Source organism: Corythoichthys intestinalis, chromosome 5, assembly GCF_030265065.1.
Source record: "Corythoichthys intestinalis isolate RoL2023-P3 chromosome 5, ASM3026506v1, whole genome shotgun sequence".
NCBI classification, from domain to species: Eukaryota; Metazoa; Chordata; class Actinopteri; order Syngnathiformes; family Syngnathidae; genus Corythoichthys; species Corythoichthys intestinalis.
Window position 1 is genome coordinate 3,045,354 of NC_080399.1, and position 19,099 is coordinate 3,064,452.

A 19,099-nucleotide genomic window follows, 5' to 3' on the forward strand; every position below is an offset into this window, starting at 1 on the left:
GAAGTGTCGTACTATCAAAAGGAAGTGACCTGATGTCAACAGGAAGTGACCCCGAAACGTCTTGAAATCTACAGGAAGTGACCTGATATCAACAGGAAGTGAACCCCAAAATGCCGCCAAATCAACAGGAAGTGACTAATGGCTTTACCTGCCACAGTAAAACTACCATTGCGATTTCTCCAGAACGAACAAGTCTAGTCCATATATTTTATACTCGTATTTAACACTTAACACTTCTAACGTTCACATTTTTGACCAAAAAAAGTCACCATCTACTCGTAACTCTATTGAATTGTAGGTTGAATTCAGCTTTTTTCCCCTTTAGTCACATTTCACCCCGACATCACACAGAAACATAATCCTTCACTACCGCCGCTCTAACTGAAGCCGATAAGCCTGTCCTTTGATTTAAAAATATATCATTAAAAAGAAGGAGGGACTGAAGAAGAGTGCAATGTCACAGCCCGGTGACTCGAACTAGTATGCCACGTCGGGACGCTGATTAATACCCGGCGCACGGCGCGCGGCGGGCCGAGCATGTAAACAACGGCGTGACAGGAGAAGAAAAGCGAGGGAGTGAGTCAAGTGGAGCCTATATTTTCTATCTAGTGTAATTGAACAACTAATACATAATATTTTGCACTGTCAGCATGGGGAAACTGAAATTTGGCTCATTAGCACCCCCTCTGGTAGAGTTTATCGCTTGTTGACATCCAATCCGTTTGAACTGGGCGGGAACCCTCCCGCTTCAAACGGATTGGACGTCAATGCCAGCCAATGAGCTAATTTTGGGGCATTTCAGGTCATTTTGGTCACTTCCTGTTGATTCCGGGGAATTTCTATGTCACTTCCTGTTGATATCAGGCCACTTTCTATTGTGTCTGTGGCAATATGGGGTCATTTCCTGTTGATATCGCGTCACTTCCTGTTGATTTGGGGGCAGTTCGGGGTCACTTCCTGTTGATATCGAGTCACTTCCTGTTCATTTCAGGCGAACGGATTTTTTTTTGTGCCATTGAAATGAATGGCAAATAGTTCCATTGGAAATGAAAGGGAAATTTTGCCCATTAGGGTTTCAGGCAATCCAGGGTCACTTAATGTTGAAATCAGTTCACTTCCTGTTGTTATTTGGTCACTGTTGATTTCAGGGTGTTTCGAGGTCACTTCCTGTTGATATCAGGTCACTTCCTGTTGATTTGGGAGGCATTTTTGAGTCAGTTTCTGTTGATTTCTGGGCATCTCAGGGTTACTTCCTGTTGAATTCAGTTCACTATCTATTGATATTTGGTCTTTGTTGATTTTAGGGATTTTCGAGGTCACTTCCTGTTGATATCACATCGCTTCCTGTTGATTTGGGGGCAGTTCGGAGTCACTTCCTGTTGAGATTGAGTCACTTCCTGTTCATTTCAGGTTTTTGTGGCACTGAAATTAATTGGCAAATAGTTCCATTGGAAATGAATGGGAAATTTTGCCCATTAGGGTTTCAGGCAATCCAGGGTCACTTCCTGTTAAAATCAGTTCACTTGTTATTTGGTCACTGTTGATTTGGGGGCAGTTCGGGGTAACTTCCTGTTGATATCAAGTAACTTCCTGTTCATTTCATGTGAACGGAAGTTTTTGTGCCATTGAAACGAATAGCAAATAGTTCCATTGGAAATGAATGGGAAATTTTGCCCAATAGGGTTTCAGGCAATCCAAGGTCACTTCCTGTTGAAATCAGTTCACTTTCTGTTGTTATTTGGACACTGTTGATTTCAGGGTGTTTCGAAGTCACTTGCTGTTGGTAACGGGTCACTTCCTGTTGATTTGGGAGGGATTTTTGAGTCAGTTTCTGTTGATTTGCGGGCATTTCAGGATTACTTCCTGTTGAATTCAGTTCACTCTCTGTTGATATTTGGTCTTTGTTGATTTCAGGGTGTTTCAAGGTCACTTCCTGTTGATATCACGTCGCATACTGTTGATTTGGGGGCAGTTCGGGGTCACTTCCTGTTGATATCACGTCGCTTCCTGTTCATTTCATGTGAACTGAAGTTTTTGTGCCATTGAAATGAATAGCAAATAGTTCTATTGGAAATGAATGGGAAATTTTGCCCTGTAGGGTTTCAGGCAATCCAGGGTCACTTCCTGTTGATATCAGTTCACTTCCTGTTGTTATTCGGTAACTGTTGATTTCAGGGTGTTTCGAGGTCACTTCCTGTTGTAAACAGGTCACTTCCTGTTGATTTGGGAGGCATTTTTGAGTCAGTTTCTGTTGATTTGCAGGCATCTCAGCGTTACTTCCTGTTGAATTCAGTCCACTATCTATTGATATTTGGTCTTTGTTGATTTTTGGGTGTTTCGAGGTCACTTCCTGTTGATATCACGTCGCTTCCTGTTGATTTGGGGGCAGTTCGGAGTCACTTCTTGTTGATATCAAGTCACTTCCTGTTTATTTTATGTGAACGGAAGTTTTTGTGCCATTGAAATGAATAGCAAATAGTTCGATTGGAAATGAATTGGAAATTTTGCCCATTAGGGTTTCAGGCGATCCAGGGTCACTTCCTGTTGAAATCAGTTCACTTCCTGTTGTTATTTGATAACTGATTTCAGGGTGTTTTGAGGTCACTACCTGTTGGTAACAGGTCACTTCCTGTTGATTTGGGAGGCATTTTTGAGTGAGTTTCTGTTGATTTGCGGGCATCTCAGGGTTACTTCCTGTTGAATTCAGTTGACTCTCTATTGATATTTGCTCTTTGCTGATTTCAGGGTGTTTCGAGGTCACTTCCTGTTCATTTCAGGTGAATGGAAGTTTTTGTGGCATTGAAATGAATGGGAAATGAATGGGAAATTTTGCCCATCAGGGTTTCAGGCAATCCAGGGTCACTTCCTGTTGAAATCAGTTAACTTCCTGTTGATATCAGAAGACTTCATATTGACATCAGGGCACTTCCTGTTCCTTTGGGGGCATTTTTGAGTCAGTTCCTGTTGATTTGTGGGCATTTCAGGGTCGCTTCTTGTTGAAATCAGTTCACTTCATGTTGCCATTTGGTCTCTGTTGATTTCAGGGCATTTTGAGGTGACTTCCTGTTGATTTGGGGGCATTTGGGGGTCCCTTCCTATTGATATCGGGTTAGAGGCGCAAGAAATCAATAGGAGTGAATGGCAGATTTTGTTCAATTGAAATGAATGGGAAATTTGGCTAATTAGAAATGAATGGGAAATTTTGCCAATTAGAAATAAATGGGTATGTTTTTGGCAAATTTTAGCTGAACCGTGTCGAACTTTTGTCCAATTTCACTTCCGGTTCATTTCAGGTGAACGGAAGTTTTTGTGCCATTGAAATCAATGGCAAATAGTGCTATTAGAAATGAATAGGAAATTTTGCCCATTGGAAATGAATGGGATAAAATACACCTTTTTCTACTGTTCGAATTACATTGAATAACAGTCAATACAATCATTCACTCCTATTAATTTCCAACCCAAGTGACTCAATATAAACAGGAAGTGACCTCGAAATGTCCCCAAATCAATATGAAGTGACCCGTTATAAATAAAAAAGTGACCCCGAGAGGCTGCCAACAAGTTAAGGATCATTTTGACCATTTTTCAAGGTCGTTTTGATTAACATTCTTTGTTTTCTCACTGTGTATTCCGACAGAAATGCATGAAATTCAACGTGGATGCTCCCATCTGGCGGTCCAAGCAGAGGATCCTGTGCACACTCAACCAGAGCCTGAAGGACGTGCTCAACTACGGCCTGTTCCAGCCGGCGTACAACGGCAAGGCCGGCAAGTTTCTGGACGAAGAGAGACAGCTGAGGGAGTACCCCTTCCCGTCCCTCGCTCCCGTTCCTTATCTGGAGGTAGGACTACCCACATCCCAATGGATGACATAAAAAAAAGAACTGAATTCATTCATTCATTAATAATAATAATTTAACCTGTTCAGGTAGATTGCTCACTAGAGTGGATAGCTATTCAAACGTTCACACTTAAGACCTTTATAATTAATAAAAAAAAAAAAAAATGCTGGTCGGTTTACCTGTAGTACAAGTACACCCACTTGTGGTGCAAGTACGCCCAAGTACACGTACTTGTTGTGCAAGTACATGCACTTGTGATGCAAGTATACACATGTATGCCTAAGTACAGGTACTTGTTTTGGGCTTGTATACATATGCACGCCCACTTGTGGTGCGAGTAGGCCCAAGAACACCCACTTGTGGTGCAAGTACGCCCAAGTAATCATACTTGTGATGCAAGTACGCCCAAGTTTACCTACTTGTGATGCAAGTACGCCCAAGTACACCTACTTCTGGTGCAAGTATACACATGTACGCCCAAGTCCACCTACTTCTGGTGCAAGTACGCCCAATTACACGTGCTTGTGGTGCAAGTACGCCCAAGTTCACTTACTTGTGGTGCAAGTACGCCCAAGTACACCTACTTGTGGTGCAAGTATACACATGTACGCCCAAGTAAACCTACTTCTGGTGCAAGTACGCCCATGTACACGTGCCTGTGATTTAGTATGCCCGAGTACACTTACTTGTGGTGCAAGCACGCCCAAGTAATCATACTTTTGGTGCAAGTACGCCCAAGTACACATATTTTTAGTGCAAATACACGCAAGTACGGGCACACAGGTACACATATTTGTCGGACAAAGAACGCAAGTGCAAGTACTTATGGTTTAAGTACACACAACTACATGTACTTGTGGTTGAAGTACATGCAAGTACACATACTTGTGGTGCAAGTACACTCAAGTACAACTACTTGTTGTGCAAGTATAGACATGTTCGCCCAAGTACACGTACTTGTGGTGCAAGTACGCCCAAGTTCACCTACTTTTGGTGCAAGTACACCCAAATACACTTGTGGTGCAAGTACTCTGACATTCATCTACTTGTGGTGCAAGTACGCCCAAGTACACGTATTTCTAGTGCAAATACACACAAGTACAGGCACACAAGTACACATATTTGTAGGACAAGGAACACAAGTACAGGTACTTATGGTTAAGTACACACAAGGACATGTACTTGTGGTTTACATACACACAAGTACACGTACTTGTGGTGCAAGTAAGCCCAAGTACACATACATCTCGTGCAAATACACGCACTTGTAGTGCAAATACACTCACTCATAGTGCAAGTAGTGCAAGTATACACATATATGCCCAAGTACATGTACTTGTGGTGCAAATACACCCAAGTTCACCTACTTGTGGTGCAAATTCACGCACTTGTAGTTGAAGTACACACACTTGTGTTGCAAGTGTACACATGTACACCCAAGTCCACGTTCTTGTTTTGCTCGTATACACATGTACGCCCAAGCACACGTACTTGTGGTGCAAGTATACACATGTATAACCAAGTACACATATGTAATTTTGGTGCAAGTACGCCCAAGTCCACCTACTTGTGGTGCAAGTACACCCAGGTACACGTACTTGTGGTGCAAGTACGCACAAGTACACATCCTTGTCGTGCATTTGTCGTGAGAGGACACTCAAGGACACATATATGTATGTAGAACAAGTATACTCAAGAACAGGTACTTTTGGTTTAAGTACGTGCAAGTACACATACTTAAAATACAAGTATTTATTGTACAAGTGCACATACATAGGTACACAAATTGTACTTAGCTATAGCTACTTGTACTTCATGTTCAAGTAGCAATAGTTGAGTACACTTTAGCCATCAATGGCACTGAAACTTGGAACTTAGGAATCTACTAGATCGCCCACTGCTCGGTCCGAATCGCGGCGCTCATCCATCACGCGGGAAAAGTTAGCGAGTATAACGGCGTGTCATGACTGCGGCGTAAAAACGTCACACGCTTTTCCGAGCCGCCGTCTGGCACTTTTTTTTTTTCTTTACGAGCCGTAGTGAAATAAAGATGAATGTCACGCCCTCACCCTCGAGGATATGGCGTCACTGTCGTTATTATTGATAGTGGCTTTAAATGAAAATTAAATTTTTCCTGTCACTTTACGATTAGTCATGAGCAAGACACTTTGCACAAATGTTGGATTGAAAAAAACACTTCAAATGTCATGGACATTTATGAATTAAAATAAATGGAATATATTATATATATATATATATATATATATATATATATATATATATATATATATATACAGTGGGGAGAACAAGTATTTGATACACTGCCAATGGGTTTATGTATATATATATATACAGTGCCTTGCAAAAGTATCGGCCCCCTTGAACCTTGCAACCTTTCGCCACATTTCAGGCTTCAAACATAAAGATATAAAATTTTAATTTTTTGTCAAGGATCAACAACAAGTGGGACACAATCGTGAAGTGGAACAAAATTTATTGTATAATTTCAACTTTTTTAACACATAAAAAACTGAAAAGTGGGGCGTACAATATTATTCGGCCCCCTTGCGTTAATACTTTGTAGCGCCACCTTTTGCTCCAATTACAGCTGCAAATCGCTTGGGGTATGTTTCTATCAGTTTTGCACATTGAGAGACTGACATTCTTGCCCATTCTTCCTTGCAAAACAGATCGAGCTCGGTGAGGTTGGATGGAGAGTGTTTGTGAACAGCAGTCTTCAGCTCTTTCCACAGATTCTCGATTGGATTCAGGTCTGGACTTTGACTTGGCCATTCTAACACCTGGATACGTTTATTTTTGAACCATTCCATTGTAGATTTGGCTTTATGTTTTGGATCATTGTCCTGTTGGAAGATAAATCTCCGTCCCAGTCTCAGGTCTTGTGCAGATACCCACAGGTTTTCTTCCAGAATGTTCCTGTATTTGGCTGCCGTCAATTTTAACCATCTTCCCTGTCCCTGCTGAAGAAAAGCAAGCCCAAACCATGATGCTGCCACCACCATGTTTGACAGTGGGGATGATGTGTTCAGGGTGATGAGCTGTGTTGCTTTTACGCCAAACATATCGTTTTGCATTGTGGCCAAAAAGTTCAATTTTGGTTTCATCTGACCAGAGCACCTTCTTCCACATGTTTGGTGTGTCTCCCAGGTGGCTTGTGGCAAACTTTAAACCAGACTTTTTATGGATATCTTTGAGAAATGGCTTTCTTCTTGCCACTCTTCCATAAAGGCCAGATTTGTGCAGTGTACGACTGATTGTTGTCCTATGGACAGACTCTCCCACCTGAGCTGTAGATCTCTGCAGTTCATCCAGAGTGATCATGGGCCTCTTGGCTGCATCTCTGATCAGTTTTCTCCTTGTTTGAGAAGAAAGTTTGGAAGGACGGCCGGGTCTTGGTAGATTTGCAGTGGTCTGATGCTCCTTCCATTTCAATATGATGGCTTGCACAGTGCTCCTTGAGATGTTTAAAGCTTGGGAAATCCAAATCCAGCTTCAAACTTCTCCACAACAGTATCTGGGACCTGCCTGGTGTGTTCCTTGGTTTTCATAATGCTCTCTGCACTTTAAACAGAACCCTGAGACTATCACAGAGCAGGCACATTAATACGGAGACTTGATTACACACAGGTGGATTCTATTTATCATCATCGGTCATTTAGGACAACATTGGATCATTCAGAGATCCTGACTGAACTTCTGGAGTGAGTTTGCTGCACTGAAAGTAAAGGGGCCGAATAATATTGCACGCCCCACTTTTCATTTTTTTATTTGTTAAAAAAGTTTAAATTATCCAATAAATGTTGTTCCACTTCACGATTGTGTCCCACTTGTTGTTGATTCTTGACAAAAAAATTAAATTTCATATCTTTATGTTTGAAGCCTGAAATGTGGCGAAAGGTTGCAAGATTCAAGGGGGCCGAATACTTTTGCAAGGCACTGTGGAGACCAAAAGGACTGGGAAGCACGTGCGCGTACATGTAGTGTTAGTACCCACAAGTACACAGATACTAGTGCAACTATACACAAGTACACCCACTTGTAATGTAAGTACATGCAAGTGCACACACTTGTAATAAAAGTACACTCATAATGCAAGTACACGCAACTGTACATACTTGTAGTGCAAGTACACACACTTTTAGTGCAAGTATACACAAGTAAACGCAAGTGCGCTTACATGTAGTGCAAGTACACGTAAGTACACCTACTTGTAGTCCAATTTTCATTTCATTCTTAGAATTTTACACTTGTTCATGCTTCACTTGGTACTTAATATACTTTTCAGCAACATATACAGTATATGTTGTTTTTGTTTTTCTGTTAAATTCATAAAACGGAGTGTTTTCTATTCCAGTCATAGAATTCGATAAAGATATTAAATATTAAGCCCTTAAAGTGTTCAGTCATCCAAAAAGACTCCGTGATTGACACAGACTGAGCATTGTGTGAAAAAAAAATGACAAAGCCGTCCAATAATATAACCTGTTTTTTATCTGCGCTTCACATGTTTCTATTGGTTTTCCTTTGAGAGCAAAAACGTGGCTGTCGCCGTGTGTTTTTACGAGCGTTGTTGCGCCATTGATTGACCTGCGCTTACATCCCCCGGGGCGGCGGCCTGACTGACAGGATGAGATGAGTTCAACGTCATTTGTTCTATCAAGCGTTTTGCTGGTGTTTACTAGTGGAATAGACGCTAAGCTAGGTTCTTTCTGCGCCATTGACAATGATAGATGTCCGATTATGTTGCACTCAACCCTTAAATAACTGCAACATAAAGCAATTATCAGAGAATCCCAAAATTTGAAAAATAAGGTCTTAATGAAACCTTTTTTTTTCAAATTTGTAAAATGAAAATTCAAAATGAATATGTGTAATAAGCACTCTAATATCTATAACCCTTGCTAAATCCTGTTTTTTTTCTCATGGAACCTGCAGATGCATGTGTTGACTTGCATCCATCATTTTTTTTTTTTTTTTTCAAAAAGAAATGTCAAAATTCTGAATTAGTCTCAAAATCATGAAATTTTAGGTGTATCAAATATTATACATTTGTCAATAAAGGGTTAAAAATGAAACACACTTTTGACATGAGATTGTCAGTAGTAGTAGTGGTAGTAGTGGTACCCTAATTTTCGGACTATATGCCGCTAGTTATGGTATTTCGTAACACTTTATTTGACAGTGGTGTCATAAGACTGTCATAAGACCGTCATAATTATGACATGAGACTACCATGGTCTTTACTGAATGTTTATGACAGATGCCATTAAGTGTCATCCGGCAAATTAATTCACTAACCCCATTTATGTCGAGCGCAGATTTTTTACATCCATTTGAAAGTGAGATAATTTGTCTGATGACACTAAATGGCATCTGTTATAAGCATTCATTACTGCTCATGACAGTGTCATGAAATAATTATGATCGTCTTTTGACCGCATTATGGCGCTACTGTCAAGTAAAGTGTTATCAAATACCATAACTAGCAATTAATGAAACAACTGGAACAATAACTGAAGAAATAATTAGCACAGAACATGATTTTGTTAGGTTTTGTGTTGGTTTTCTCTTAGTGTGACTTGTCCCTGTGATTACCCATTGATTTCACCTGTTGTGCCTCCTAGTGTATCCTCCACTCTGCATCCTCCTGTGCTCACCTGTTCCTCGTTGTGTCGTTACCCCTTGTCTGTCTGTGTGTATATAAGCTCCCAGTTTCTTTTCACTCTTTGTTGCGTCATTGTCTATGTCAACGTTACTTTCAAGTCCTGTCCAAGCCCTCGTGTACCAGTCGCTCCGTTTAAGTAAATTTTGCCTGCCCGCGTTTTCCCAGACAGATCTGTCCGGGAAAACGCGGGCAGGCAAGTGGTGTGGACCCAATTGCAGGAAAACAAAAAGCAGCAAGGCAGGTGGCGGTGAACTCAAAACACGTTTTAACAACAAGTAACCATAAGCACAAAGTACAACCAAAAGGACTGGGAATCAAAAAGGCAATGTTCAAACCAAAACTTACTTACCCATTATACAGTGAGGACAGCTGCAATTTATAGTCCAGTGCGGCTTACAGTGGGGCAAATAAGTATTTAGTCAACCACTAATTGTGCAAGTTCTCCCACTTGAAAATATTCGAGAGGCCTGTAATTGTCAACATGGGTAAACCTCAACCATGAAAGACAGAATGTGGAGAAAAAAAAGAGAAAATCACATTGTTTGATTTTTAAAGAATTTATTTCCAAATTTGAGTGGAAAATAAGTATTTGGTCACCTACAAACAAGCAAGATTTCTGGCTGTCAAAGAGGTCTAACTTCTTCTAACGAGGCTCCACTCGTTACCTGTATTAATGGCACCTGTTTTAACTCATTATCGGTATAAAAGACACCTGTCCTCAACCTCAGTCAGTCAACTCCAAACACCACTATGGCCAAGACCAAAGAGCTGTCGAAGGACACCAGGGACAAAATTGTAGACCTGCACCAGGCTAGGGAGACTGAATCTGCAATAGGTAAAACGCTTGGTGTAAAGAACTCAACTGTGGGAGCAATTGTTAGAAAATGGAAGACATACAAGACCACTGATAATCTCCCTCGATCTGGGGTTCCTTGCAAGATCTCACCCTGTGGCGTCAAAATGACAACAAGAACAGCGAGCAAAAATCCCAGAACCACACGGGGGGACCTAGTGAATGACCTACACAGAGCTGGGACCACAGTAACAAAGGCTATACTATCAGTAACACAATGCTCCGCCAGGGACTCAAATCCTGCACTGCCAGACGTGTCCCCCTGCTGAAGCCAGTACACGTCCAGGCCCATCTGCGGTTCGCTAGAGAGCATTTGGATGATCTAGAAGAGGACTGGGAGAATGTGTTTTGGTCAGATGAAACCAAAATAGAACTTTTTGGTAGAAACACAGGTTCTCGTGTTTGGAGGAAAAAGAATACTGAATTGCACCATACCCACTGTGAAGCATGGGGGCAGAAACATCATGCTTTGGGGCTTTTTTTCTGCAAAGGGACCAGGCGGACTGATCTGTGTAAAGAAAAGAATGAATGGGGCCATATATCAAGAGATTTTGAGTGAAAATCTTCCATCAGCAAGGGCATTGGAGATGAGACGTGGCTGGGTCTTTCAGCATGACAACGATCCCAAACACACAGCCAGGACAACAAAGGAGTGGCTTCGTAAGAAGCATTTCAAGGTCCCGGAATGGCCTAGCCAGTCTCTAGATCTCAACCCCATAGAAAATCTGTGGAGGGAGTTGAAAGTCCGTGTTGCCCAACGACAGCCCCAAAACATCACTGCTCTAGAGGAGATCTGCATGGAGGAATGGGCCAAAATACCAGCAACAGTCTGTGAAAAACCTGTGAAGAGTTACAGAAAACGGCTGGCCTCCGTTATTGCCAACAAAGGGTACATAACAAAGTATTGAGATGGACTTTTGGTACTGACCAAATACTTATTTTCCACCATGATTTGCAAATAAATTATTTAAAACTCAAACAATGTGATTTTCTTTTTTTTAATTTTTTTCCACATTCTGTCTCTCATGGTTGAGGTTTAACCATGTTGACAATTACAGCCCTCTCTAATATTTTCAAGTGTGAGAACTTGCACAATTAGTGGTTGACTAAATAATTACTTGCCCCACTGTATGTATGAACAAATGTCGAAGATCAGCACATCCAAATCCGAGATCATGGTCCTCACCCGGAAAAGGGTGGCATACCCACTCTGGGTCGCGTAAGAGACCCCAAGTGGAGGAGTTTAAGAATCTTGGGGTCATTTTAACGAGTAAGGGTAGCAGGGAGTGGGAGATCGACAGGCGGATCGGTGCAGCGTCTGCAGTTATACGGAGTCTGTACTGGTTCATCAGAGGTTGTTTCTCGGATTCAGGATGAGCAGTGTTGTTTTCGTCCCGGCCGTGGAACAGTTGATCAGCTCTCGGCAACACTCTCGGCAGGGTCCTTGAGGGTGCGTGGGAGTACACTCAACTGGTCTACGTATTTTGTGGATTGGGGGAAGGCGTTTGACCTTGACCCTCAGGGAGTCCTGTGGGCGGTTCTTCGGGAGTACGGGGTACCGAGCCCCCTGTTAAGGACTGTTCGGTCCCTGTACGACCGATATCAGAGTTTGGTTTCCATTGCCAGAAGTGAGGGTTGGACTCTGCCAAGGTTGCCCTTTTTCACCGATTCTGTTCACAAGCGGTCGGGATGAAGATCAGCACCTCCAAATCCAAGAACGTGGTCCTCAGTTGAAAAAGAGTGGCATACCCATACCCTTAGGGAGAAGATCCAGCGCTTAGTAGAGGAATTTAAGTATCTTGGGGTCTTGTTCACGAGTGAGGGTAGGAGGGAGCAGGAGATTGACACCCAACGGACTCTGTACCGGTCCGTTGTGGTGAAGGAGCTACGTTCCAACCCTCGCCAATGATCACGAGCTGTGGATTGTGAACGAAAGAACAAGATCCAGGATACAAGCGGCCGAAATGAGTTTCCTCCGCAGGGTGTCCGGGCTCTCTCTTAGCGATAGGGTGAGAAGCTTTGTCATCCTGGAGGGACTCAGGGTTGAGCTGCTACTCCTCCGTGTAAAGAGGAGCCAGCTGAGGTGGCTTGGGCATCTGGTTTGGATGCCTCCCTGAAGAGGTGTTCTGGGTATATCCCACTAGCAGGAGGCTCAGGGGACAACCCAGGACACGCTGGAGAGACTGTCTCTCAACTGGCCTGCTGGAGGAGCTGTTTGAAGTGACTGGGTAGAGGAAAGTCTGGGCTGAGACAGTGCCAAGCCCTCCTGGGAATCACCCATACATGATCATACAATGTTTTAACACTCCAGGCAGAAAATGAACTGGCCTCTGTTTGTGTTTCAGTTCCGCTACAAAAGACGCGTCTACACTCAGTCCTACCTGGATGAGAAGCAGCTGTCCAAGCTCCACACCAAGGTAAGAAATCACTGCTTTCAATCATGTAATAGCTACTTTTTCCTGACATCTTCATAACAGTCAGTTACAAATGTTGATCAGCTCATAATCCGTTTCGCAAAATACTTTTGGGTGATTGCCAATGTGATATTTTCAAACCAAGCTTGAAGTGGTTTTGTCTGTGTGCTTTTTCCACTGTAAAAATATAGAAAGAAGCTCTTAGTTAAAGCTCAGCGTGGCTCAGCGTTCATTCATTTGGATTTAAACGGAGTTTTCCGTCAGCTTGACATCAGGCAGATGGAGTCCTTCATGCACAGAATGGTTATGAATAGACACTGCAGGCGAAGCTGTTTTGCTGAAATTATTGTTTTTTTTTTTTTAGGGGGGGGGACAGTTGCCGCTTTGGATTTGAGATTAGCATAGCTTTTGCGTTAAAGATAATGATGTGGGTGAGAGTCTTAGAATGTTGTTTCTTTGAGTAAAGGAAGTAGTTGTTGTGTTTTGGGCCACTTTACAGGTCAATTTTTGTTGATTTTGGGTCACTTTCTGAGGATTTTAATACATTCCCGATTCAATTCGTGTATATTTTGGGTGACATACCATTTCCAGGTCACTTCCTTTGATTTCGGGTCATTTTTTTGCTGGTTTTGGGCCACTTATAGGTCACTTTTTGTTTATTTTAGGTCACTTTCTGATGATCTGGGGCATTCCCGAGTCACTTCATGTATGTTTTCGGTCATGTTCCATAAATTTGGAAGTATTTTCAGGTCTTTACACATTTTGAGGCATTGTGGGGTCACTTTGTGTAAATTTTTGAGCATTTCTGGGTCACTTCCATTGATTTTGGTATTGGGCCACTTACAGGTCGCTTTTTGTTTATTTTGGGTCACTTTCTGATGATTTGGGGGCATTCCTGAGTCACTTTATGTATATTTTTGGTCATGTTCCGTGAATTTGGAAGTATTTTCAGGTTTTTGCACATTTTGAGGCATTGTGGGGTCACTTCGTGTAAATTTTTGAGCATTTCTGGGTCACCTCCATTGATTTTGGTATTGGGCCATTTACAGGTCACTTTTTTTTTTTTTTTTTTTGGGTCACTTTCTGATGATTTTAATGCATTCCCGATTCAATTCGTGTATATTTTGGGTGACATACCATTTCCAGGTCACTTCCTTTGATTTCGGGTCATTTTTTGCTGGTTTTGGGCCACTTATAGGTCACTTTTTGTTTATTTTGGGTCACTTTCTGATGATCTGGGGCATTCCCGAGTCACTTCATGTATGTTTTCGGTCATGTTCCATAAATTTGGAAGTATTTTCAGGTCTTTACACATTTTGAGGCATTGTGGGGTCACTTTGTGTAAATTTTTGAGCATTTCTGGGTCACTTCCATTGATTTTGGTATTGGGCCACTTACAGGTCACTTTTTGTTTATTTTGGGTCACTTTCTGATGATTTGGGGGCATTCCTGAGTCACTTTATGTATATTTTTGGTCATGTTCCGTGAATTTGGAAGTATTTTCAGGTTTTTGCACATTTTGAGGCATTGTGGGGTCACTTCGTGTAAATTTTTGAGCATTTCTGGGTCACCTCCATTGATTTTGGTATTGGGCCATTTACAGGTCACTTTTTTTTTTTTTTTTGGGTCACTTTCTGATGATTTTAATGCATTCCCGAGTCAATTCGTGTATATTTTGGGTCACTTACCATTTCCAGGTCACTTCCTTTGATTTCGGCTCATTTTTTGCTGGTTTTTGGGCCACTTATAGGTCACTTTTTGTTTATTTTGGGTCACTTTCTGATGATCTGGGGCATTCCCGAGTCACTTCATGTATATTTTTGGTTATGTTCCATAAATTTGGAAGTATTTTCAGGTCTTTACACATTTTGAGGCATTGTGGGGTCACTTCGTGTAATTTTTTGGGCATTTCTGGGTCACTTCCATTGATTTCGGTATTGGCCCTCTTACAGGTCACTTTTTTTTTTTTTTTTTAAATTTAAATTTTGGGTCAATTTCTGATGCTTTTGATGCATTCCTTTGTCAATTCGTGTATATTATGGGTCACTTACCATTTCCAGGTCACTTCCTTTGATTTCGGCTCATTTGTTGCTGGTTTTTGGGCCACTTATAGGTCACTTTTTGTTTATTTTGGGTCACTTTCTGATGATCTGGGGCATTCCCGAGTCACTTCATGTATATTTTCGGTCATGTTCCATAAATTTGGAAGTATTTTCAGGTCTTTACACATTTTGAGGCATTGTGGGGTCACTTAGTGTAAATTTTTGTGCATTTCTGGGTCACTTTCATTGATTTTGGCATTGGGCCACTTACAGGTTACTTTTTGTTTATTTTGGGTAACTTTCTGATGATTTGGGGCATTCCCAAATCACTTCATGTATATTTTCGGTCATGTTCCTTGAATTTGGAAGTATTTTCAGGTTTTTGCACATTTTGAGGCATTGTGGGGTCACTTTGTGTAAATTTTAGGGCGTTTTCAGATCACTTTGATTTCAGGTGATTTTTTTTTTTTTTTGCTGGTTTTCGGGCCACTTACAGGTAACTTTTTGTTTTATTTGGATCATTTTCTGGGGGCATTCCCTAGCATTCCCTTCTCACTTCCTGCACATTTTTTTGGGGCATTGTGGGGTCATTTCCTGCACATTGGTCACTTCCTGTAAATTTCATAATATTTCCGGGTCACTTCCATTGGTTTCAGGTCATTTTTTGTTGGTTTTTGGCCGCTTACAGGTCACTTTTTGTTTATTTGGGGTCACTTTCTGATGATTTGGGGGCATTCCTGAGTCCCTTCATGTGTATTTTGTGTCATTTTGCGTGAATTTGGGTGTATTTTCAGGTCATTTTCAGCACGATTTGAGGCATTGTTGGGTCACTTGTAAATTTTAGGGCATTTCCAGGTCACTTCCTTTGATTTTAGGTCACTTTCTGTGGGTTTTGGGTCACTCTCAGGTCACTTCTCTTTTATTTTTGGTCATTTTCTGAGGCTTTTGGTGCATTACCGAGTCACTTCAAGTATATTTTGGGTAATTTTCCATCTATTTGGGGCCTTTTCAGGCCACCTAATGTACATTTTAGGACAATGCTGGGTCCCTTTTTGTAAATTTTAGGGCATTTCCAGGTCACTTCCTTATATTTCGGGTCACTTTTTGCTGATTTTGTGCCATTTACAGGTCACTTTTGATATATTTTGGGTCACTTTCTGATGATTTTGGTGCATTTCCTTGTCACTTCCTGTATATTTTTGAGCCTACACTTCTCACTTCTTGCACATTTTGGGGCAATTGGTCATTTCCTGTAAATTTTATGGCTTTTCCGGGTCACTTCCTTTGATTTCAGGTCAATTTATGCTGGTTTGGGGCCACTTACAGGTCCCTTTTAATTTATTTTGGGTCACTTTCTGATGATTTTGGGGCATACCTGAGTCACTTCGTGTATATTTTGGGTCATTGTTAATTTGGTTTAATTTAGTTTTCAGGTCCTTTCTGCGCATTTTGAGGCATTGTGGGGTCACTTTGTGTAAATTTTAGGGCATTTACAGGTCACTAGGGTCATTTTTTTGTGTGGTTTTGGACCACTTACAGGTCACTTTTGGTTAATTTTGGGACACTACAACATTAGTAGCTTGCTGTTGATTTTGGGGCATTACCGGGTAACTTTCCTTTCCCTGGGTTTTGGGCCACTAACTGTTCACCGTTTTTTTTTTATTTTGGGTGGCTGTGTTGAATGATTTGGGGGCATTACCGAGTCACTTCATTTTGTTACTTTGGGGGTATTTTCAGGTCATTTTCTGCACATTTTGAGGCATTGTGGGGTCACTTTGTGTAAATTTTAGTGCATTTAAAGGTCACTAGGGTCATTTTTTGTCTGGTTTTGGACCACTTACAGGTCACTTTTGGTTAATTTTGGGACACTTCCTGATGATTTTGGGGCATTCCCTAGTCACTTCCTGTATATTTTGGAGCATTCCCTGCTCATTTCCTGTACATTTTGGGTAACATTCTGTTAATTTGGTTTTTTTTTTCCAGTCACTGTCTGTAAATTTTGGGTCACTTTCTGTGGATTTTGGGGCATTGCGGGTTAGTGCAATACCTATACATACCTGTACATTGGTGACTTCCTGTTGATTTCAGGTCACTTTTTGCTGGTTTTGGGCCACTTACAGGTCACTTTCTTACATTTTGGTGCATTGTGAGTCACTTCCTGTTGATTTTGGTACATTTCTGGGTCACTTTCTGTATATTTTGAATCACTTTACATGAATTTTGTGGCATTTTGGGTCACTTTCTGGACATTTGGGGCATTGAGGGTTCACTTCCTGTACATTGGTCACTTCCTGTTGATTTTGGGATATTTCTGGGTCACTTCCTGTTGATTTCGGGTCACTTTTTTGTTGGTTTTGGGCCACTTACAGGTCACTTTCTTACATTTTGGTGCATTGTGAGTCACTTCCTGTTGATTTTGGTACATTTCTGGGTCACTTTCTGTATATTTTGAATCACTTTACATGAATTTTGTGGCATTTTGGGTCACTTTCTGGACATTTGGTGCAATAAGGGGTCACTTCCTGTACATTCGTCACTTCATGTTGATTTTGGTGCATTTCCGGGTCACTTCCTGTATATTTTGAGTTACTTTACATTAATTTTGTGGCATTTTCAGGTCACCATCTGTACATTTTGTGTCACTTTCTGCGCATTTTGGTGCAATGCTGGTTCACTTCCTGTACATGGGTCACTTCCTGTTGATTTTGGGATATTTCCGGGTCACTTTTTTGGGGGGGTTTTGGGCCACTTACAGGTCACTTTCTGTACATATTGGTGTAATGTGGGGTCACTTCCTGTACATTCGTCACTTATTGTTGATTTTGGTGCATTTCCGGGTCACTTCCTGTTAATTTTGGGTAACTCTTTGATGGTCTTGGGCCACTTACAGGACCCTTTAAGTACATTTTGCATCACTTTCTGATTATTAAGGGGCATTCCCGAGTCACTTCATGTATATTTTGGGTGCCTTCCCATTAATTTTGGGGTATTTTCAGTCATTTTATGCACATTTCGAGGAATTGTGTGGTCACTTCATGTAAATTTAAGGCATTTCAGGGTCACTTTTGATTTCGGGTCACTTTTTGCTGGTTTTGGGCTACTTACAGGTAACTTTGGCTTTATTTTGGGACACTTTCTGATGATTTGGGTGCATTCCCAAGTCACTTCCTGCACACTTTGCGGCATTGCAGATTCACTTCCTGTACATTGGTCACGTCCTATTGATTTTGGGGCATTTCCGGGTCACTTCCTGTTGATTTCGGGTCAGTTTTTGGGCCATTTACAGGTTAATATTTTATTTTGGGTCACTTTCTAATGGGTTTGGGGCATTCCCAAGTCACTTCATGCATATTTTGGGTCACTTTCTGTTCTTTTAGGGGCAATTTCAGGTCACTTTCTGTATATTTTGGTCACGTTCCATGAATTTTAAGGCATTTTCAGGTCACTTTATGCATATTTTGGGGGGATTTCAGGGTCACTCTTTCTACATTTTGGATTTTTTCCTCTTGATTTTGGATTTTAAATAATTTCAAGTGACCCAAAGGACACACAAATTCTCTGGAAATTGCATTTTCTAGTTTGAAAAATGTTGCTCATTTAGCGATATAAACGTCAATAGCAGTGAATGATATCTACAGCTGTTCAATTGGAGGACCAGCTAGCCCGTCGTTAGCGCCCACCAACGAAGCCGGCGTGCGTGTGGGCATTTCACCTACTTTATCATCACGTAGTGAAGCTGCCGTGGGCCAAAGTTCAAAATGAGGTCATAATTAATAGCCACTAACCCCCAGCCCGCATAACATTCCCTGCCGTCCTGGTTAGCTAGCGCGGAATATTCCGTTCTGATGCTAAGCGCGCATAAAAGCCCTCTGCGTGGTACGTCCCATGCAGCGTAACCCTTTAGTAACGCACTATTTGGCAACGTGGTCATGACGCCGCTTCGGCTCTGCCTGTGCTAATATTTTATTTCCAGCGTGCGCAATAATTAGCGTAAATAAACAGGGAAGCCGTGCCAAGTTGTCGCGAGTGCACAAAAGGCCATATTCTAATTGAATATCTTCATATTTCACTCAGGCTGATCCTCCCACGTGCGCTTGAATGTTGTGAGCGGCTCATTGTGTTGTGAAAGGAAATTCCTGCATTGCTTGAAGTATAACACAGTGCAATTCTGTGAATGGAGAATGCAACATTAGCATTAGCATTTCTTGGTGATATAATAGTTGCTTGTGTATAGGCAACTATGGGCGCTATTTCCAACAG

The 19,099-nt window shown here is 41.5% G+C and overlaps 1 protein-coding gene across 8 annotated transcripts in view; it reads left to right on the plus strand.

The window, feature by feature from the left end:
- The window catches only part of shank3a (SH3 and multiple ankyrin repeat domains 3a), a 333,038-nt gene that overhangs the window by 93,203 nt on the left and 220,736 nt on the right, over nt 1-19,099 (plus strand). For all 8 annotated transcript variants that reach the window (XR_009063172.1, XM_057835980.1, XM_057835982.1 and 5 more), the window contains exons 3-4: nt 3,641-3,844; nt 12,729-12,800. Coding sequence is in view for 7 of the 8 variants with exons in the window: in XM_057835980.1 (XP_057691963.1) it covers nt 3,641-3,844; nt 12,729-12,800 (276 nt within the window). In the remaining variant the exon portion in view is untranslated. The remainder of the gene's footprint in view (nt 1-3,640; nt 3,845-12,728; nt 12,801-19,099) is intronic.